Source organism: Apteryx rowi, unplaced genomic scaffold (genome assembly GCF_003343035.1).
Source record: "Apteryx rowi isolate R43461 unplaced genomic scaffold, aptRow1 scaffold_8, whole genome shotgun sequence".
NCBI lineage: Eukaryota > Metazoa > Chordata > Aves > Apterygiformes > Apterygidae > Apteryx > Apteryx rowi.
The window spans coordinates 7,599,409-7,622,268 of record NW_020451093.1 but is presented as its reverse complement, the minus strand read 5'-3'; the positions used below and the strand labels follow the sequence as shown (position 1 = coordinate 7,622,268).

General features: G+C 37.5%; 1 protein-coding gene across 2 annotated transcripts; it reads left to right on the top strand.

The window, feature by feature from the left end:
- The first annotated feature begins 166 nt into the window (after window positions 1-166).
- MMADHC (metabolism of cobalamin associated D) lies at window positions 167-13,836 on the top strand. 2 transcript variants are annotated; one of them, XM_026088959.1, is made up of 8 exons: window positions 167-208; window positions 448-498; window positions 2,920-3,064; window positions 3,294-3,511; window positions 5,753-5,858; window positions 7,129-7,259; window positions 10,294-10,380; window positions 11,819-13,836. In XM_026088959.1, the coding sequence occupies exons 2-8, from the start codon at window positions 490-492 to the stop codon at window positions 12,011-12,013; spliced, it is 891 nt and encodes a 296-aa protein (XP_025944744.1). In that variant the 5' UTR covers window positions 167-208; window positions 448-489; the 3' UTR covers window positions 12,014-13,836. The 2 variants fall into 2 exon arrangements, with proteins under 2 accessions (XP_025944744.1, XP_025944745.1); XM_026088960.1 differs by lacking the exons at window positions 167-208; window positions 448-498 and adding an exon at window positions 1,700-2,228.
- The last annotated feature ends 9,024 nt before the right edge of the window (window positions 13,837-22,860 follow it).

Sequence of the window (22,860 nt, the reverse complement as noted above, 5' to 3'; positions counted from 1 at the left end):
GGCGCTCCCCTGCCCTCCGCCCTCGCTCTCAGCCCCAAGCAATCAATCGCCGGCTGGCGGCGATGGATTGTCTCTGTCTGCTGCCTGGCCCCGCTAATCGAGGTGTCAGTGCATCGACTGCTTAGGCCTAGGAGCGGGCGGGACACCTCCCGCACGGATGCGGGGCGGGACGGCTGTCGCCGCCATTTTGCAGGAAGAGCTGAGACAGGTAGGGGCTGCGCCGCGCCGCCCCGGGCTCTTCCTCGGGAGAGGCCACAGTCCGCTCCCGTTCCCGGCCCTCCGTCACGTCTCCCCTTCCGCTCCCTGTGCTGCCCGCTTCGGCGGCGGGTGGGCGGGCATCGCCGCGGTGCCCTGTGAGGCCGTCGTCGTGGGAACGGGGGCGGGAGGGCCCGGCCCTGGCGGGGAGAGGGCGGCGGTGCCTCAGCGGTGCGCTCGCTTCTCTTCCAGGGGGAGCCGGGCGTTTAAGCGAGAGGGAGCCCGCCGCCTGCCATGGCCACCGTGAGTAACGGCGATGCCCGGGGCTCGGCGCCGCGGCGGCCGGCGGAGCCGCGGTGCCTGAAAAACCGCCCCTGCGCCGCGTCTCCGTGAGAAGGCGAAACTGCGCTGTTGGGGGAGGGTGTTGCTCAATGTTCCTTCTTTTTCCTGTTGTGCAGCTTTTGAATCTTAATGCTTATGGGGGGAATAGTTCATAAAAACCTCTGTTATACCAAAAACACTTTTAGCAGCAAGTAAGACATCTGGGAGAGGATCACTTTCCTTTTTCCATTTCAATTCCAGAAGGCAAATTCTGTGGGTATAATATAGATGATCTAGTTATGGATTAAATAGGATCTAATTTTTTTAATATCATTAGTTAAGATGAAATATTAAAGCTTACCACCATGTAGTCAACCCGGGGTAATTCAGACTGAAGAATAAAACATGCTTTATTGATTTAATCTAGCCACACAGACATGGAAAACTTGTTGTTTTCAGTAGTATTTTTGACTTATGTAATGTTAGGTGTGTAAATATTTGCAGAAGTGAGCTTTATCAACATGAACACGGTTAGACTCTATACTTAGCTTTTAACATTTGCATGTTAAGTGACCCCGAGTATAAAAAAAATTTTTTTTATTTTGTATTTATATGTCAGCTATAACTCAGTTTACATCCATTTTATGTCTATTGTGTATAATGACTATGTTAAACTTTGTTTCAGTAGCGCTTTTATGTAGTAAGGAAAAAACATTAAAGTGGGATCAGCAGATTGTGTTTACTGTTTCAAAAGCCTTTTAAACCTAGTGTTGTTTGAGGACTAGGCAGCTTAAGGCCTCAACTGTTAAATACTTGGTATAAGTCAGTAAATCAAATGTGTGGATATGTATTTGAGTCTTCACGATGTTAGCATAACTTATTAGACATTCTGTGTTGGTGCACAGATGGTATGTAAGTAGCTGATGCTTACTGGCCTAGGTTCTGATATGTCAGAGTCTTTACCCTTAAGCATTTGAATAGTACCATTTTCTCACTTTTTTTAAGTAACCTTGTTTCTTACCTATCTAATGGCAACCACGTGCATAAACTTGTGTAGGATCAAGAATATGGCATTTAAGAAAAACCCTTCATGTTAGTTTCTCAAAGGATTCCCCCCCCCCCCCACCTGGGAAATGGAGTCTTGCAAAAGCACACGTTATGGCAGGTGGGATTTATATTTTGCAGCAGTGTGTGGCTTTGCAACACTGTAATCAATAGTATTGAAAGTTCTGGGCTAGATTTAGGTAGCCTTTCATTTTTTAATTACATTTTCTACATTTTGAGTGTATGATAGGTTATTTTTGTCTATTTTGTGTATGTAGCTGCATCATGGAAGTTGCCAACCTGTTTCTGAATTACAAAAAATAGATTGGACTTTCAGTTATATCAACTGAGTATTTTTTTGCGAAAAACAATCAGTAATAATTATATTACTGTTTAAGGTATCATCATTGGGCTTCAGAATTAATCCTCATGATCAGAACCTACTAGCCCTTTGGAGCACTAATGTTGAGAGCATTTGCACGCTCAGGAAGATAGTATTGCATCATTTTCTATTTACTGAATGGCTGAATCAGCTTCTGAAAGAATGATCCTTAGCAGTTGAAAGTTCTGTTAACAGCACAATTCTGTGGCGTGAAGCAGATTTTCTGGTGCATTTCAAGACTGTAGAATTCATAAAGGTTCCGTGGCTTGTTGGCAGTTTGCCCATGGTACTGATTTGTTTGCAGCAATATTCATTTATAAATATGTAAATATATCAAGTTTGCAAATCTAAATAGCACTGCTTGCACTAACTTATTAAGTTTTGCACATGATAAATATTTATAGTATTTCAAGTGCAAAATGGAGCAGCTGAAATTGCCATACCCACCTGTTTTGATATGTATATCCCCTCTATAGTTCAGAGCTGTTGGTATGTTTACTTTGCTGGCAAAGAAATAGGTGTGGATACATGTATGTTTGCTTCTAGATGAAAGCTACAAGATGTGTCTGTAATGTTACTTTTTTTTTTAAAACTTGTGATTCTGAGAAGTGGGAGTATGGGCTAAAATTTGTGCTAGTCTTTAGGTTACAGATCTTGCATATCAGTGTATATTGACCTAGCAATATTTCTAAGTATTTCTTATAATGAACTTCATGGATTTATTGAATTATGACAATCATGGAAATAATACTGGGTGCATTATTTTTCCCCATCCATAACTTAGTTTAGACTTTGGTGTTTCAGTGATGCTATTTAAACTTTTCTGCTTTCTTTCTCAAGTGAAGAGCCTTTCAGTGTGTGTTTTTAAGGCTCTTCCTTAGTAAAATGTATATATTTTTATTATTTTATATATATATATATATATATAAAAGTATGTAATACTTGCTTTTGTTTTTGTTTTTTTTTTTCCTTCTCAGGTGCTCTGTAATAGAGCAAGACTGGTCACCTACCTACCAGGGTTTTATTCCTTAGTCAAAAGAGTTGTAAATCCCAAGGCTTTTTCTACAGCAGGTTCCTCTGGCTCAGATGAGCCTCATGTTGCTGCTACACCTCCTGATTTATGTAAGAAAAAGCAAATTCATTTTCTTTGCATTCATGTGCTGTCAGAACTTTGCATCCCGTATAAATTTGAGGGTTCTGAAGTGTGCTTTTTATGGCAGGACCCTTAATTTTACTTGTATGTTGTGGTTATTTTAGTCACAATCATATAAAAAATAAGTATCTCTATTTGAGCGCAGAGACTTTCTGTGTGTCTGTCTGACTGACTAATGTAAGGCCTTGACTTTTACAGGTCCAAGAACTGTATGGCCAGATGAAGTAATGGGTCCATTTGGCCCTCAGGACCAGAGATTCCAGTTGCCTGGTAATATTGGTTTTGACTGTCACCTAAATGGTACAGCTTCTCAGAAGAAAATCCGAGTTCATAAAAGTCTGCCTGATGTATTAGCAGAGCCTTCACCAAGTGAAAGGCATGAATTTGTAATGGCACAATACATCAATGAATTTCAGGTAAGAACAGTCATTTTCTATATAAAGCTGATATTTCTTGTCTGGGCTAAACAAACATAATTGATCTCCCTTCCTCCTGAAAAGAGATATTGATGATGTTCTAGATGGGTTTGAAAGATGTGTTTTAAGTGAGATGGTTTTTTTTCTTTCAGGAGGAAAAAAAATTTTCTTTTTTTTTTTTTGACTGTACATCTAAGCATAGTGAAGTAGCATTTTAATAGTGACTTGCTTATATGGATATGTGAAAAGAAAACTTCAGTTTTAAAACCTACTGTTGACCAGCTCTCACTTACCAGCTTTTATCAAATAGTACTGATAGTTTCTTACCTAAATATTTCATTTAATGGATCTGTTCTTAAGTGGGTTGGACAATGACCTTTAGATCTGACTGTTTAGTTCTGACAACCGTTGAATTAATACATGCAAAACAGACCAGCGTAGCTCAAGCGCAGTGTTTGAGACTGCATTTTGGGAATGACAAAACTTGCAGTGAGTAAGATTCCTTATTAACAATAGTCAGCTTGATAATTGCTAGCTCAGCTTGCGTAATCATAATGTTTCAAGAAACATTTATTGCCACCAGCTGCTAACTTGACTTTCCAGCCAGTCTGAATTTGTGACATGCTCGGACTTTGGAAATTAACTAACAAATCTCCTTTGTAAAAATGCCATATAATGTTTTCCTTTGCTCAGATCATGAAAACAGAATTTAGGAAGTTCACCATAAGATTACAACTTCTGCAAACCTAACCCTCCATTAAAAGCCCAACAGAGTTTTCTAGTCTCTTGTGTATTTAATGTAAACCAGGTGTGCTTAATGCATGTCTGTTTTCCAGCAAGATTACTTATATAATAAAATGCCCAGTGCATCTGCTGCCCTTCCAAGTGGAAGGGAGAAACTGGCAAGAGCAGTGCTAAGTTTTTCTGCTGGTGTTCAAAATGTAGCCAACGAGAGTCAGCTCATTTTCCCACCACTGCTGTTAGGAAGCCCTGAACAAGATACAGCTAATGAGAATACTCAACTACTTGCCTTAGGAAAGGATCCATATTTGGATGATGGGATCAGCTGAATGCAGAATCCCCTAGGCATTGCAGCACCAGGCAAGTGAAAAGTCTGGGGCAGCTGAAGCTCAGGCACCTGCCCTTGAACCAGTCAGAGCAATGTCAGACCTGTCTGACCTCTGTATACTTGAGACTGATGTATTGGTTTTATCTGAGCAGGGTAAAAGGACTCACCAGCCTATCAATACAAAAAAGTGGTTTTGATCCATGGAAAGTGGCTGTAGTCTCTTGATGAATAGATGCCTGGTTTGCTTATATATTATGTAAGTGTATGTTTAGCCAGATAGAATAGGAGCAGCAGGTGAGAAAAGTAAGAGAAATCACAGTGAAGTACCATTCTTAATAAGAGAAGCATCCTATAATTAAGAAGGGGAGTATACAAGGCTTATAATATGAGAGAAAACATGCAACTTTTTTTTTTACACAAATACAGTGTACAAATAGTAGGTAGGACTGAATACTCATTGCTGTAATTTCACTCTTTGAAATTTACTGAAATTCGTTCTAAATTGACATAACTAGAGCTAGAAAAGTTACCTTTAGAGATTCTGTCCCTGTGTTACATGTGTTACATAACAGTTGCTATCTCAAAGACGACAGCTTTTGTTATCTTCCTAGGGGCATTTTAAGCTTAAATGCTATATATCTAACCTGCAGACTTTCTATTTGTAAGGTGCTCGCAATATGTTTTTTAGAAACTCTAGAGCAAAAAAACTGTAAAGAACAAAAATGGTATTATTGAAAAAGTTCTGGTTTTGAAGCTACAACAGCTAATGTAGAAAATACTGAAAATACGGTGCTTAGAACCGTTGTGCAACTTCCTGAAACTGTTCTGGCTCAGGTAATGCGTGTACGTACAAAATCTATCAATTGCTATGGTGTTGAATACTTAAACTATTATTTCAAAAAAATATTTTCAGAAATTTCTGTATGAAGGTTATAGGATAATAGAGTTGCAACGCAATATAAGGAAGTTTGACATTTCTACATAGGTTTAAGTAATAGATTATACCTATATCTGTTCCAATTTTACTATTTTAGAAGTGAGTTTTAAATCTTAGTGCAAGTCATCTTTTGTGAAACTGCTTGGGTCTGTCTGTAGACAGTCAAATGTGGTGTACAAAGTTATTCCTGTTATGTATTAACAAATGTGAAAGTTACCAATTTTATTTTTCTCAGGGTACTGATGTTCCACATAAACAGCAAATAAATAATGCTGAAACTTACTTCGAAAATGCAAAGGTAGAATGTGCAGTACAAGCTTGTCCCGAACTGCTACGAAAAGGTACATTTTCACTTTTTTGACAGTGGAAAAAATAAACTTTTTAAAAAGTAAAAACATACAAGTAAAGGCTCTGATATAACTGATGTCACAGAATATGTACTAGAAAAGAGTTAATATTTTTCAAAAGAAAACATATATTGTAAAGTGAAATATAAATATTTTGCTGTTGACAATACACTATTTATTATAAAATTTAGTGTCACTTAAATTTGACATCAACGTATCTGTAGAGAGTGGGAGAAAGTAACTTTTGGCTGCTTCTTTGGTACCAAGTAGATTCTGGGACTTGCTATCCAAAGACCACTCTGAGGAAAATCCAGCCTTTTGCCCTGCTTCTTAGGAAAATAGCAGATTGAAAGTACAAAACCATTGAACGAGTTGGTATTGTATCTTTCTTTAATTTGTGCCAGAAGGGAATGCTTCAAATTAAATTGGGATAAAAACTTCTGACTTTATTGAATAAAATCTTGTCTCACTGTTAATTTCCAAAAAAACCTGAAATCTGGCTGAAATCTTAGTTTAGGAGCTGAAGAGAAGAGACTGTTCAGAGAGCAAGAAAGAGCTCTTGGACTTTCAGTTCTGGAAAGTGTTGCTTCCTCCCAAACTGAAAACAAGGGTCCTTATGCTAATAAAGCCTAATTGCAATTTTGCTGCTTCATATGCATTTGTGTTTTTAGTCCAAAAGACAATATAGAGATAGAAGCATGATAATTCTGGTTTTGGGCCTTCTCTGCCCCAGGGGAAACACTGTCACAAGTAGTGTCTGCAGTACAGTACCAATATTCTGGGTCTGCTGTCACATCCTAGGAACATTCTCTTTGAAGAAGATCTGAGAAATTTGTGCTGAAAACATTAATGTAAAATAAGTGTGCATAAATAATATGGCTTAATCAGAAAGTATGGGTCTCCTCATCTGTGCACAAAAATTGTTGTTGTTCATTTTGAAATACTAAAATATTACTGTACTTGATAGTATATCTTTGCAAAGAAAGATACCTACTTGTTTGTGAACATCTAAAATGTGCAGAATAGGGGGGCTTTTGTCATCTTCCAGTCCATAAGTGACTTTTGAGAGGACCTGACCAAGGTACATTACTTTTTACAAAAGCAACATCAGTGCTCCAAGCCAGCATGCTATTTGCCAGATTTCACACACACACCTAAATGAAATTGAAGGCTCTGAAGCAGGGCAAATAATTTGTCTAAAGCAGAAAAATATCAAGGAAAATGTAAAACGAATCCATTAAAATGCTGGTTTCACTTTCTTTAGACTTTGAGTCAATGTTTCCAGAAGTGACTGCCAGTCGTTTAACAGTATTGACTGTTACCCAGAAAACTAAAAATGATATGACTGTATGGAGTCAAGAAGTGGAGGATGAGAGAGAAATGCTGTTAGAAAATGTAAGTAGCTGTCAATAGTGTCAATTTATTTTTGTTTGCAGATGAAACTTCTGTGAACTGCTTATATCTTTGATCCATTTCAAGTTCTGTTACTAATTTGCTGTGGTGTTCTTAAGAGCATTTCTGAGCTAATCCATACCTATGTTCTCTTTCTGATAAAATGGAGATGTTTTTTCCCATCTTTGGAACTTTTATTATTCTACTTGGAATGTCTCACAGAACCATTGAATTCTTTATAGCAGAGTGAGTCAGGAACATGTCAGAAAGATTTTAAAATGGTACAGTAAATTTTTAAAGATACTCGATTGTTATCCTGTTGCAGTTCTTAAGGAACAGCAACTATTTTCTCTTATTTCAGCTGTAGTAATAATGCGTTTTGTAAGATTTCACTGCTCCCTGTTTTTTCTGTAATGTAATTGAGATTCCACTACGATGTCTGTTAATGTGTGCATTCTTACTTGTAAGAAGTGGTTGCTCTGTTTTTCTTCATTCTGCCAATTGATTTGGTTAAGGCTTTTAGCCTGCATAGCAGTGATACTTACTACGCGTTCATCTTCTTCCAGAGCTCTGGAAGTGCTCTTGTCCACTAGAGGTCTCTTTGGAAATAGCCTTCTTTCCCGTTCTTCAGGCTTTTTAGTATCTGCTCCAGCAGGTGTCGCTGCTTACCGCTGCTGGCATTTTTTTTCTTAGCCTCTTAAAATATAAAAATTTTACATAATTTTATTACATTTTTTCTAAAACTAGTAAAAATTGCCCTGTGGGAATTTAATCTCTGTAGTCAGAGTCAAATTTATGCTTGAAAATAGTCTGGTAATATGCTTTTCAATCCAGTAAACTGCAAGTATGGTCAATACAAGTAAAGGCAAAGTGAGGATTACTGCAGAAAAAGAAGCAATCTGAAGGATCAACGTGAAGATTACAAACAAATTAAAATTCCCTTCATTTTAGTGGGTTCTTCTCTTTGAATTATTTATGGTCTGTTGGTCTTTGGCATTGTAATCTGGTCTAATTATATGTTAATTGGCATCTTTCTTCCTTGTGCACCTCCCTGTCAACTCTAATATAGTAACTGCAGGGGTGTTAGGATGTTAGATGTAACCCCCTGGCCTAAAGGTTACTAACAGCAAATTCACAATAAAATGGACTGTTTATTTGCTTCATAGATGGTTAGAAGTAATCTTAGAAAAACTAATTTAATGTGAGAGGCTTGTGCTCTAGTAATGAGTTATTTACAGCCAGACCTAAGTGTTTACAGTAAGTCTCAGGTGTTTATTTACATCACTCTAAGGACTTGGTGCAGGTTTGTTACAACACTGGATCAAAAGATCAAAAATATCAAAAAGATGAAAAGATATAGAAGTGTGTACCTTAAAAGCTGTCTTCACATGGCTTGCTTGCATTTGTGACTTAACTTAAGGTTGAAACATAGGTAATCTTCAGATCCATTGAACATCAAAATAGAGCACTGAAGGAACAGGTTAGTGTTAAGGGTAAATTTTTTAGTTTGGACCATGAATGAACTGAGGCTGAATAACTAATCTTTCTATAAATTCAAAACCATGAGCTGCTCAGGGCACTAATTCTAGAGAACAGTGCAGTTTTTATACTTCAAAATAAACAAATGAATTATTTACTTTCAAGTTAGACAGCAGTGTATCTTTAAGTGCCTAAGGAATTTCCTTTATGTTCAGAAATAACTAAGTGAATTGCATGAGTGCTTTACTCCAAATCAGTATATTCAGCTGTTCAGATTTTTGCACCTGGATGTATTTTCCTCAGAATGCATGAATGGTCTTAGGAACATCATGTCATCTAGATTTTTGTATTTGTTTTTCTCACATACCTTTGCAGACTTCCTTAGCAGTTTTCCCTGGACCCTTGCTGGTCCACATGACATGGGTTGAAACCTGCTGATCTAGGTGATGGAAAGCAAAAAAAACTGAGGTCCCCTGTTCTTGCCGATTTATTTGTGGAAAAATGTGTTTTATAATCTATAGATCATCTAGTTTTTTGTCCCATGTTGTGATATCAGAATACAAGAGCATAGTACTGTCATTGGAATTAATACAATGTCTTGTCTGCTCAGTGTGTCACAGCTTTAAATGTACCTGAATTTTGTGGTTGATTTTTCTTCTGTATCTGACAAACAGATAACTGCTACTCAATGCCAAAGAGTGAAAACTTTAGCTAATCTGTGGTATTAAGCAAATGTGAAGAAGTTGCTACAAAAATATAGATTCTATAAACTGTCTCTTCAGAGAAAAGAGGTTTCAGATAAAGCATTAGAGAACAGGAAACTTTTTGGCGTGTTGGGTAATTTAAAAAAGTATTTTAGGCATCATCAGCCAGTGTCCTCCAGTGTAACTGAAACATGACCTACAACTTTGTCTAGTGGGAGAGTTTGAAATCATCATCCATCCTGGCCATCAGTCAAATGATAACATGAAAATTGATGTAGATCACTGAAGTCAAATGCTTGCAGAACTGTTTGATATCATGATGCTAAACTAAAATGTTCTTAAAATCATTTGCAGTTAGACGCTCGTAGTGTAAGAACAACTTCATGATACTGTCCTGTTTGCCATGATAAGAGCTTATAGCAAAACTGTATTTTTTGTTTCCAATATATTTAATGCCACATTTAGCGTCAAATTTATTGAGTTTAGATTAGATCTGTAAACTTGTGGAGATAATACTGAGGAAATACCTGAAGTAATGGTTGACTTCTTAAAAAGGATAACAGGTATGGCTGCAGTCTGCTTGAATAATCAAAGCAATTGCATTACTCCTTGTACATACTGTTAATCCATTACTGACTGGCACAAGAAGCATTTTTAAATCTCATTGAGTAGCCCAATATATACCATTGATTTTAGTCCTCTTAGTATTTTTATTTAAAGTATGTTGAATTTCCCATTTTTAGTAGAGGCTAAAAAAAAGTGTGCTAGTTCATTTTTCAGAATGTTTTATATGCTTTCTGATGTGTACATACTTATCAAAATTTTCATTTAACTTCCTTCCTTTTTTTTTTAAGTTCATTAATGGTGCCAAGGAAATCTGTTACGCAATTTGTTCTGAAGGCTATTGGGCTGACTTCATTGATCCGTCCTCAGGACTGGCAGTAAGTTACTGTGCTGCATGGAATATGCAGTGGACACTGTTACGTACTAACTGGCAGTTGTATCTGTATTCTTTCATATGGGTCAAATCCAACTTTTCATATTGACCAAAAGCTGTTACCACAGCATGATTCCTCTCAAAAATTAAGGAGATACAGTAGTGCCCCCGATCAAGGTCCCATACTGTGTCATGTATCATTGCAGTTGGCACTTCGAAGAACATTGTTCAGCAATGAAGCTGAATTTCAGATAACTGTAGGAGTTGTATACCAAAAAACTCTTGTTCACTGCACCAGTGTGACCTCCAAAGATAACTTGGTAGTCCTGACATCTATTTGTGGGGATAGAAATTTTTAAAATTTCTTTGCACTAGTCAGTAAGATCTCTTATGTAGAAAAAGGGAATATATTGTTCCTCCTAAACAAGGTTAGCTCTCATTGTCAGATTAAACCAATTCTCTGCAGGAGCTGAAAGGTTTTTTTTACCAAGACGTCTGTGAAATGCAACATAGTCTTAAAATCTGTAAGATCTCTGTAAGAGAACTGAGAGAATTTCTCTCAAGGCATGTATGCATATGTTTTTTTTTTTTTGTCAGAGAACTAATCTTTAAAACCTCATCACAGTTGAATGTAATCATGGTAGAGCTCAATTTAGTGGTGTTACTTTATTAAAATCACTATGAAAGGCAATTATTTATTGTGGCATCAAAGACACAGCTTTAACAGGGATTGTTTATAGTCTGGACGCAATTGAAGATGTGTGTGGTACTTAAAACCTTCCCTGAATATTCCATGCATATAAGGAATAGCTATGGATTAATAAAAACAGGATTCTGTGGGCTCCAATCCAGTAGTAACATCCTTATCCATGAGCTGTTCATCAGGAGTAGACTTTTGTGTCAGTATTAAGCTTCCTCTTGTTTTGAGGTGAAGCAACTGAAATAACTGATTCCAATTTGCATATGCTCTACTCTTCAAAACATCTTTCTTTATGGGGTGGACTCACTGAAAACATGCGTGTTTTCATTTTGCTACATAACATCTGTTCCATCCATAATGCCTAGTAGAATTTTTCAAAACTACTTAAGGGTTTTTTGTATATTTAGTTGATTAGACATTCAAACCCACTGATATGCCTTCAGCTGTCTGTCAGCAATAATGGGGAATATTTAAGTATGGGCTATTCACTTCATTATCAATATAACAGAGGTCCTCTGCTTAAATTTTCCTGAACAAAACTATACTTATTCCAAAAGATGTAACTAGTACTTCTGGGCTTTTGTTTTAAAAAGAGATAATTCTGATGCTTTTGAAACATAAATGCTCTGTTTTAAATTGTTTAATTGTTTTAAACACATTCTAAAATGCTTTGTTACTAAGCTGTTAGCCTTTAGTCTAAATGTTCTTGGAAATGTGAAAACTTCTCTTCTTTTCCACGTAGTTTTTTGGACCGTATACAAACAACACTCTGTTTGAAACAGATGAACGCTACCGCCACCTGGGATTCTGCATTGATGATCTTGGCTGCTGCAAAGTTATTCGTCATAACATCTGGGGTACTCACGTGCTTGTAGGAAGTATTTTTACTAATGCTGAACCTGACAGCCCAATCATGAGAAAACTGAGTGGAAACTAGCAGCCACCAGAGTTTCACAAGTTCATGTATGACCTCTGCATTCTTTTACTTGGTGATTCTCTGTAAGCATTGTCAGGAAATGCCACACTTTGGAATATTCTTACTTAGATAATAAAGTGTCTGTTATTTATTTTAGTCTTTGTGAAATATGTATTTACCACATGTGATTTAAAATATTGACAATGTTTTAACAGCTACCTACATCTGTCACATGAATTTTAAGCTGTGAGTTTCCTTCATCTTGAATAAGTTTGAAAACATGTACATAGTTATCCGTGTATCCTTTTTAAAAATTATATCACAAACCACCCTTCTTAAGTGACTGTTGTATCTTTCAGTGTCTCTGACGAATCCGTGTTCTTTGCATTAAAAATCCTGATGCCATTGACGTTTCTAGGAATTTTGCCATTTACTGTAATAAGCCTAGGATTTTGAATGTTGTCCCAAAATATAAAACTTAATAAAAATTGGAGCAGCGAGTGTTAGGCTAATCACTCATTCACTGCTCTGAAAAGAGAATGAGATAAGCTCTCAGTGATCTGTGACTATGAGCAATACTTAAGTAGGGAAATGTTCACTTGATTGCTACATCCAGAGACTCTTGATAAAAAGTCTTAAATTATGCTAGAATTAGTCATCTCAAAGTTTTTGTCTTCATGGTGCTTGGAATTTTATTTTCTCAGTGTTAGAACTAAATATATTTAGTTTATATATTCAAATGCAATTTAAAGATACTTTCGTAACTTTCTTAGGTCATTAAATACATTGTTTTCAAAAAAGATAATTGTAACGGCAATAGTTAGATATAATCCATGTTTTTTCCTGTACTTGGATCTAATTGGGGTTTGTCTCTGTAATTTTGAAATGCCTGAGCAAATGGCAATTATGATCAATTATAAAAGTATTTCAATAGGAAGGTTTCAGTAAACAAGTCAGTCTCTAGGCATTATAAAAACCATCAGGTCAATTCAAGTTATTGGAGAAAGAACAAGGAGAAAATTCAAGATGTCTGAAATTCCAAAACTCTTTGTCAGCTGCCTTGCTACAGAAACTAAGTAACAAACTAGATTTTAATCTCGCAGTCAATTATCGGGCCATTTGTTGATACCTGACTGCTGTAACTGTGCCAGTTTATGCAACAATGGGGATCCTTCAGTCTTGATTCAGTCAAAATTTAATGCAACTCTTGTCTGGATAATGACTGCATAAGATGATGCTTGGAGAGATTTAGCTTCCTTTCAAGAAGCTAGGGGCTTTATTCATCATGTCTTTTTTCCAATATTGACAATTACATATTAAATTTTTCTCCTGGATTTGTATACTATTTCTGTTCCCTACTCAGGGTCTAACCCTGTTATCGCCAAAGTCTTTTGGCTTTAATGGATTTAGAGCCAGATCCCTTACTAAGTGCCTGTATGTGTCCCTGTCGGTGATTGCTGCAAGCCCACACCTTCCCTCTGTTGTGGAGACAGCAGTGATGAAGACTCTCTCCCCTGGAGAACTGAGTGCTGTCTACTTTGAATTCATTGTCACAAAGCCTCCAGTTCAGAGTTTATCTTGCTTGCCTGCGTCACTGTCATCGCTGTTGGTTCCAGCCTGCACGTGTTCCAAGGTTGAAGTATATGGTGCTGAGGCAGGATTTGTTTATTGCTTTGTCCTGGAACTGGGGCTGTGTTTTTACCAGAGTCACAGTTCTTGGCATTCTCTTCTGCCCAAGAAGTTTGGGATGGATTCTTTTTTGGATTTCATCCTCAAGAGGAAGATCCAAAAAATACTCGAGCAGGTTTTTCATGAGGATGAGGTCCAAAAAAAAAAAAAAAAAAGCTGCAAAGTGTCTTGCCTGTTTGCAAAACCAATTGAAACACAGTCATTTTGCAGAATGCAGATTACCTCATTTGACAAAAGAGGGTTTATGGTAGAAATACACTGTAGAAGACTTCATTGGATAAATATTAGAAAAATTAATTCTGTGAAATGGTTCGTATATGTATTTTAACTGCCTTGGAGACTCTTAATATTATCTCTTTTTCAAGTGACTTTGCTGTGCTTGCTTTTATATGTTTTATAATGCAGAAAAAAAGTCATCAGGCAGCTATCCAAATTAAACTATGGACGTTAGGTTTTGAATTCATATCCTTCAAAGTTTCATGCTGGAAAGGTATACGGTGGCTTTTAAAATGGTTTCAACCTGATGCAGAATCTTGTCCTCACTGAAGATAGTGGAAGTTTTGTCTTGATGTCACTGACCCTAATGTTTTATGCCAGAATTTGAGGGGAGGTAAGATTTCCTGATATTTTTCTAAATAACTTTTTTTGATACATACATATTTACTGAAATTCTCAAAAGAGGCTAGTACTGTTCCAGTTCTACTTCCCTTATATCAAAAGAATTATTGTATGTTAACTTGCTACTATGAAATAAAAGTTCTTGAATACAGTGTAATTAACTTCTGATAATAAAAGCCAAAACTTTTTTTTACTGTTACAAAGTGATTTTCTTTCTGTGGTAAAGAAAAATAAACACATGAAAAGAGCTATTATATATAAGGCCACATCTCTCTTAGCAAGGATTACTGTTTTATGGGAAATACTGTTTCTCTTAATTTGAAGATGCTGATAACTTGTAAAAGTTATTCATTCATTACTAAATATGCCAGAAATTTTTTTCGCAATAAAGTCCATAAAAAGTTACTTAAAGTGATGATGCTGACCATCACAATTGTGATGTTGTAGTTACACTTATAAACACATTAATATACATAGTGAATATGCTTTAAATGATGCTAGTCTGTAAGTTGCTTGTATTAATCAGAAGGCCAAAGAACTTTTATAGATGAAATGTTTGTTTCTTAGGTGCTTTAAGATAATGAAGAAATAACTGAGCGTGAGTTACACAGAATTTGTTAGAGGTGAGAGAAAAATACTGGAAAACAGCTTAGCTACTGATTTGGCATCAGTTACTGTTTCTTGCTTGGTGCCACTGCTATTACAAAGCTTATGCTTAGGGTGAGTAAATGCTTAACTGGAGTCTGTTAGAACTTCTTTTGGTTTTAGGGTTTTTTTGCTTTTCTTTCCTAAAATAACTTAATACCAAGTCTGATGTGAGCCATTGACTTGATTAAATTCTCCAGCAACATAGTCCAAAAGAGCTGATGGCATTGCTGCTGATGACAGTTATGTTGACAGGATTTTAATTTTAATTTATGAAAATAAATTTGTAACCAGGCTTAAAAGTTGAATAGTGATTAAATACCAAGAACAAGACTTTGAGAGAAATGGTCAGTTCATAATTGGAAAGAGGTGTGTGCTTCTCTGGTGGAAGACAAAAGCCCTCACTACCTGTTTGAGCTGAGACCAAGATAGGAAGATGTTGCTTGATTAGTTAAATCAGTAGAGGGAAATATTTAATTATCTTGAGGTCTTCAACACTTTGGGGTTCTCATATAAGCCCTGACCATCCTCTTCCTACAGGGGTTAGGATCTTTCTCTTTCCCTCTGAAGACTCAGCTCCTAAAGTCTAGGCTCAGTGGTAGCTTTTACGCAGGCTCTAGTAGACCTGAAGAAGTAGCACGTGCCAAAGAAGCGTCTGCTCCCTGAGGGAAGAGTTAACGTGCCAAAGACTTCAGTAAGCAGAAAGCTTGAGCAGTTCTCAATGCCATGAATATTCACATTTAAGCTGTGCTACAGTAAGAGCTAATTGTAAGATTCATGCCGCTAGCTAAGTAGCACTAGATGATTTTGTGGTGGGTTAGACAAAAACCTAGTATTTTAATAGATTGAGGACTGTGTACGGCAGAGTTGAATTCAGATCTTTTCCTCAGCCACTTTTGCTCAGTTCAGTGGTTTGGGCTGATGCATTCATGATACATCCTCATGTAACAGTGCAGATTTTAGTACTTAGCTTCATACTAAACTATGCTTAACTTGTGAGAGAACAAACACATTTTAAACTAGTCTTTCTCCAAATGACTAAGTTAAAAATGTTTTTTACACAGCATATCATGTGGAAGGAGTAAGTAAAAATACTATTAGCAGTGATGTAGAACTGCAACAGCAAAATAACTGTGTCACCTGCCTCACGTGCCCCGTCCTTTCAAAGCTTCCTTTTATTAAGGGTCACTTTCACACCTTCTGTTTTTATGCTGGATCCTCAAAACTGTCTATCAAACTAGCGTTCTCTGTGCATACATTTACAGAGCACAGGAAAAATAAGCCAAGTAACCAAACAGCGCTCCTTTATAAAAGCATAAACAGTAAAGAATCCTATTCTCTTTCCACCGACAGCCACCCGGATGAGGAAAAGCTATCGAAATAATCCACAATGTCAAAGATGATACCTCTTCAGGGAGAAGGCCCCTTTCCTCTGACTGCCGTCTTGACTGCAGGCCTGCTGCCTTTTCTTGTTAATTGAGGTGTCATTCAGCAAGAGCTATTCTGATTAATAAACCTTCAGGAAAGGAACGTTGTAACTTTAGACAGCTCCAAGTACCGGATCCAGAAAGGTAAGGCCTCCGAATGAAACCACTTTGCCAAGGTAACATACAGAACGTTTGGTCTATGAGCTTGTCTTACTCTGAAGGCTTCTGTGCAGTCAGGCTGAACTAACTGCTGAAATCTTGTGTGCTGAAAAACTTGTGTGAATTTGGAAGAGCTCTGAATACGTATGCTGTGTGTGTTGATACTATTCAAACAATCTGAAATAAGTATGGGATGGCAATACAATTTTTATACACTCGGTGATAAGTATAATTCAAGACTAGAGCACTCTTTCCAAGCTCTTTTTTTGTCAGCTCTGCCTTAGCAACAGAGCAGCTCTCCATGCAGTTTGCCTGCTGGACTGAAAGAAATGCAGAAGCTCTGATGGTTCAAAACATGTGTGGGGAATTGCCTTAGTATTATTTCTGAGTCAGTAAAATCACATTCTAAGTGTTTGTAAAGGCAGCATTGGATGCTTCTAAAAGCTTCTAAAATGTCTGATGGATGTAGTAAGGAGGTTGCATTATCATGACATTGTACTGCAAGATACACAGCATGCATGCTTCTGAAATCATCTCCTTCAGCAGCTAGGTAACTTCTTAAACTACAGTGTTAGCACTTCACAAAACTGCTCAAGTGACCGTGTGCATTAAGCGAATTCCTTCTCTTGCTCTCAGGCGAGTTCTTAGTGGACACTGATAATTCTTGCATTTGATACCAAATGAATGACAGAGATATCAAAGACTGACTGATGAAGGAGAATGAAGCATACCTATGTGAATAACTGGAAGTCCTGGTGAGTGGATAATAGAGGGCTGAAACATTTCACTTGATTCAGAATGAAACATCTCATATACAGATATTTTTACGTATTCATTTTCTATCAAAGTAGGACATTTTCACACAAAAAAATTATTTCAAAATGAATATACTTTTTTCTCTTACACAAAGTCAAAATGCATATACAATTACTGATGTTCTCTCTGAGGTAGCTTTTTTTGGTGCACATGCATCAGATTTTTTTTTTTCCTGCTTGAACTGTCCCTATGTACCTAAAAGTCATGCTGGACTGTAAGCTTCCCTTTTAAACAGGTGGATTTTATGCTGTTTTGTTAGGATCCACTAGGAAATCCATAGAGATAACCCAAAGCTTGAAAAGTTGCATTTCCATAGCTTACATGTCCATATCCATGGCTCTTGATGATGTCTTGCTGAGTAGATTAGATTAAGAGCTCAAACAGTATCAGTATTCTTAACCTGAGTTAGCTAACTCATGTCAACAACCAGGTATATTCTGGTTATCACAGAACTTCAACTGGTTTTTAACTCAGGCTAACACTAAGACTTTAATTCAAGTTAATGTGTCTGAATCATTTCGTAATGAAGACAAGGCAGAATGCATTAACGCTTTTACTCCAGTGTCCCTCCAGGGGAAAAAAAGATATGCTCAAATGTAGCTGGATATTCTGAGTGTTTCCTGCACAAATTACTGTGTACGTTTTGCCAAGTTTTCCTATTAGTCTTTTGAGGAGAGGCATCATCGATACAGCAAGATTTGCAGTCCCTCAGCCTTCTGAATAAATGTTTTCAGGACATGATGGTAATACAGTAAACCCAGTATGTTCATTTGCAGCACTAGCAACTCTTGGTAATCTCTGATAGCTCCACTGAATAGCCCATTCTTTATCATCTCATTTAATCCTAAAGTGGTAAAATACTTAGCTTAAGATCAAAAAGAAACTAATCTGTAGTTCAGTTGGAATTCAGCATTCTGTTGCCTTCTGATACTTTTTCAGGGGAAATAATTGGAATGAAATGTAGAAAGTAGGCTGAGAAATGAAAGAACCAGCTATGTAGACAAGAACACAGATCAAATAGTGCTACTGTTGTACAATTGAAGATGAAAGCACTTGAAAACAGCCTTGAACTTGAGGCTATATTAAACACATAAACATATCATTTCACTTTGGACTTTTCAAAATCCTAGAACTTCAGCACTGGTGGCTATGTTGTTTTGCCTTTTAATGTAAATATTTCATTTTATGTCATTTTGTGTTCTAAGAGGCTGTGATTTATTTCTTGTTTCTTTTAGCTTGAAAAAGCATCAGATGGGCAGATACTGTTTATAGATAGGTGTGCTGTAAAAACAAAGATGGTCGCTCCAAAAAAATGTATCAACTATTCAATTGTCGTATCAGGAACGAGCAGTAAGGTTTTTCAGTATTTTCCAGCAGAGAAACATAATTATGGAAAAGATATTAATATACAGTAAAATTCCTGCAGTTTATTTTAAATAATTACCTTTCCTTAGCTTTTCAAGCATAACTTAAGCAGGGCTAACTATCTAATATTAATAGCAATGGTGAAGTAGTGAATTTTTGACCCTGTTATATAAACCACTGCCAAAGAACTTCCATCCGCATTCAAAGACATCTACTACACTTAAGCACTAATTATTGCCATTAGTATGAACTTTTTTTTTTTTTTATCTTTTGGTGGCAGGTCATCAGCTGCTTTAAATCATTTTGTTGAAGCCAGCAGACCTATTTCAATGCCCACCAAATAAAGATACGTCATACTTAAACGCATAAGGAAAGTTAAGTGTTTCCATGCATGAGTGCTTTCTGCTTGCTCTTCCAAGTCAGTTAGTTGAAGCCTTTTGTGCTCCTAAGTTTTCGTGCAGGCTGACACTTGCATAGGGGAAATTTTCCCTAAATCTGGAAGTTGTCCAGGAGCTACATGCACATATGCACACACACACATCCATGCTCTCAAAGCTTGCAGCAGCTGCTTCATGACAACAATAACATCTTGTATCAGCTGCAAGAGTAAGTTATGTACTGGCTTTTTCATAGGATCTCCTCTATTATAATTCTCTTTGTTTCCAGGAGAATAATGGCATCTGACAGCATTCCTTGTCAGAAGCAAATCCTTGCAAGGGGACGTGTGCAGCACTGATTATATATACCGCTTAGATCTATTTCGGAGTTGCAGCGTTTACATTGGGCATGCGAGGGTTTGCTGTGCCCTGTTAATACACAGGGTCTAACCTCAGTGTGTGTGTGCTAACATGTGCCTTAATCAGGTGACTACGACTGAATTGTTTGCTCTTGATCACATCCTAAATATTACATACTGGAACACAAAAACTCTTAAAATAACAAATTCTAGCAGCAGCACAGCAAAGCTGGATTTGCTGAAAGACACTGAACAAAACCTGTTTTCTAGTTAAACAAAACCCCTTCCTTCTCCTGCTCGTTACCAGCAGTATTTCAGGTGGGTAATCAGGGGTTTTTCAATCAAGCACAGCACTGCAGCTGGTTCCTCTGAGCCATTTGGTAGCTGCTCCACACTGAAGTCCTGCTCTGCGTGTGTTCCTGGGGCATGGATCTGCTGTGGGACCTTTCCATCTGAGCTGGTAAACTAATCCTCTCTCTATGGAGATTATATGATTGGTATGATGGTATTGCCTCAATTTAGATAAGTTTTGTTCAGTTCTGAATCCTGTGAAGTCCGAAAGATACCTTAAATTGCTGTATGAACACTTGGTTCTCAAGGAAGTGAAGACTGCATGAACGTCCTAAAGCTTTTTGAGGGGCTTTAGGTAGCTGCAGCAGTACTGAACAGCCCCTGGGGGGTGAGTTCGTCTGTGCTTGTCTTTACATGCTGTGCTGGAGGGGAGGATGGGACTTAGAAGAGGGGCAGTCCAGGCTTTTAGCACAAATTCCTGCTTGGGCTGCAAATGGTTGCAAGCCTCATTTGTCTCTGCCTGAGCAGCAGTTTGAGGAAGGAGACTCAAGCATGAAATCTGATGCAGTATTTGCTGAGCAGCTGATATGGCAAGAGGAGAAAAAGCCTGAAGACAGTCAGTGAAGTTCTGTGTTGCTGAAGTACTTGGGTGGTTTTGTACCAGCTGGAATTTCCTCAGGGCTGATTTTGCTGCATAAGCCATGTGGCTGCTGATCAGCCAGATACCATGCAGCTTATAAACTATAATGTTGTCTTTGCTTCAGACAGCCTGAAATTGGAAAATCTTAGACCAAATTCTTTACTAATTTGAACAGAACTTCAACCTCAGAGTGGAGCCGACAGGTTCAAATACACATAGTTATTTAATAATTGTCAAGACTGCTTTGATTACTTCCAGGAGTTACGTAGGTCTGTGGGGCTTTTTGTTTGCTTCCCCCCCCTCTTTAATTTTGTCCAGTGGTCTTTGCTCTCTCTAACTAAGCAGGAGTGTTTGTGCAACTAATGTGTATTAAAACCAGAAGTGCATAAAGTTTCAGGAATATCAAAAAATAGAGGATAGCAAGAGAGCAAAGGTGATGATGAACAGTAAAATGGGAAGACTTAGAAATGCAAGAGAGGTACCTTTGTAAAGAGGTGTGAAAAAGGAAGTTTGGTGTTAGTGTATGAGGGGCAGAGCAGCACCCTTGCTAACTTGGTACTCCTGCGTATTTGGTTGGCCCACTAAAGCATGAGGAGTCGGGGAGGGAGGAGAGGAAGAAGAGACCAGAAAAGTTTGGGATTTTGAGACATAGAAAGGAATAAACATTATTATCATTGTATTATTATATTAGTAATTCTTGCAGACAGCAATCCTCTAGAGCAAGAATCAAATCAATCCCAATTAGTTAACTCCATCCTGTTATTTATGAAAGTTTCGGAGCAATGCATGATTTTCGCTTCAGTGGAGTTTACCTACAGTGTGACATCCTTCCTGGTTCTGCCCTATAAAAGTCAGATGAACAAGACCTGCCCTTCATGCCGTTTTCATACCGGTGCTCGTTCTCATAATAATCATCAACATGAAATGTGAAAATGGGATTCCTAAAATAGCTCGATGAAGAAAAGTACTGATTATACAGACTTGATTCTTTTCCAGTGTTTTCTTCCCTCACAAAGAGAGTTACCATTTTGGGAGTGTCCCATTTGATGACCCATGTATTCTGTAGAAACTTGAACAAACATATTGGTTGGCCCACCAGGGCATGAGTTTTGATTTTTAGCAGTCCTCCAAGGCCACTGTTCTTCCAGTTAATCTTGTTAAAGAATGTGCAATGCCTGTGGCAGGATGAGATTAGGAATCCAAACATATTTGTGTTCTCCAGCCCAGCCACAGAGCTCATGTTGCCTTTGCCAATTTTTTTTCCTTTTTTTTTTTTTTTTTTTTTGTAAAACAGAAATCTTAATAACAAATACAGTATACTAGTCTAAGGCGACTAGCCCACGTAATCTCTTTCATGGATTTCCCATTTTAACAAAACCACAATTATCATGGGCTGATTCTGACAGAAATTTAATACCCTTAGGGGGAAAAAAAGAGGGGGGAGATTGAGTGGAAAGCTTATGTAGTCTGTCTGCCAGAAACAACAGGGAAGTGAATAGCACAGTCTGTGTGCAGCAGATATAGTCATTTTTAGATCAGGCTACTTTGTCGATCTAATCAGATTTTATGTCTTTTTTTTCTTTTTAATGACTCATCCAATTAAGCTCATCCATTCAGTCTATTGTTTAATGGTAAATAACAGATTTAAAAAAATAAAAAATCGCCACCTATGTAGTTGTTCTACTTGGTAGTAGTTCTAATGTAGTTATTCTATTTATTTGGCATTAAATGCATGGTTCCTAGGCTTCTTGGACAGCAGCTTTTCACTAAAGACTGTGCATATCCAGCAACTATCTGTGATCAACTTGTTCTTCTCTGTATGGGTGTCCTGTCCTGTTGTGGTGGTGGTGTTGTTGGTTTTGGGTTTTGTTTTTTTTTTCTGAAGTGGTATATATGTAGTATGTGGCACATGGTGTGTATAAATATGTATGGTATTTACAGATAGATGAGTAGTAGTAAGCCTGTCTGGTTCATATACAATTTGAGGATTTATGTGCATGCACGTGAGTCAAAGACTGAAAATCTGTTTTTGAGCACAGAAATGTTTTCTCCTTTATAAAGGCAGATTTTTTCGATGTACACTTTCGCTTCGTAATGCGAGTTATTTCCCCAGTCACTTCTTGTGTGAACTGGATTGTGTGTAATGTTACCTCATTTAGGAGAGTTGGCGTTCTGTCAAGAACACTTCAGAACAAGAAGTCAAAATACGGATATTTTCACAAATGAAAATAATTGAGCAGGTTAACTGATATGGTTCACAATTTTGGAATGTTTCCTCTCTATGTCAGCCTCTTCTATCGTTCAGGTTTTTTGCTGTGTCAGGCACTGAAGAGCTGTTTGCAAGCTCACTGAGGAGCTGGGTTGGGAAGGGACCTCTGGACATCATCTGGTCCAAACCCCCTGCTCATTGCAGGGTCAGCTAGAAATGTCAGTTCAATGAAATGTCAATGAGCAAAACGCCAGTAATAAAAATCAACCCCTC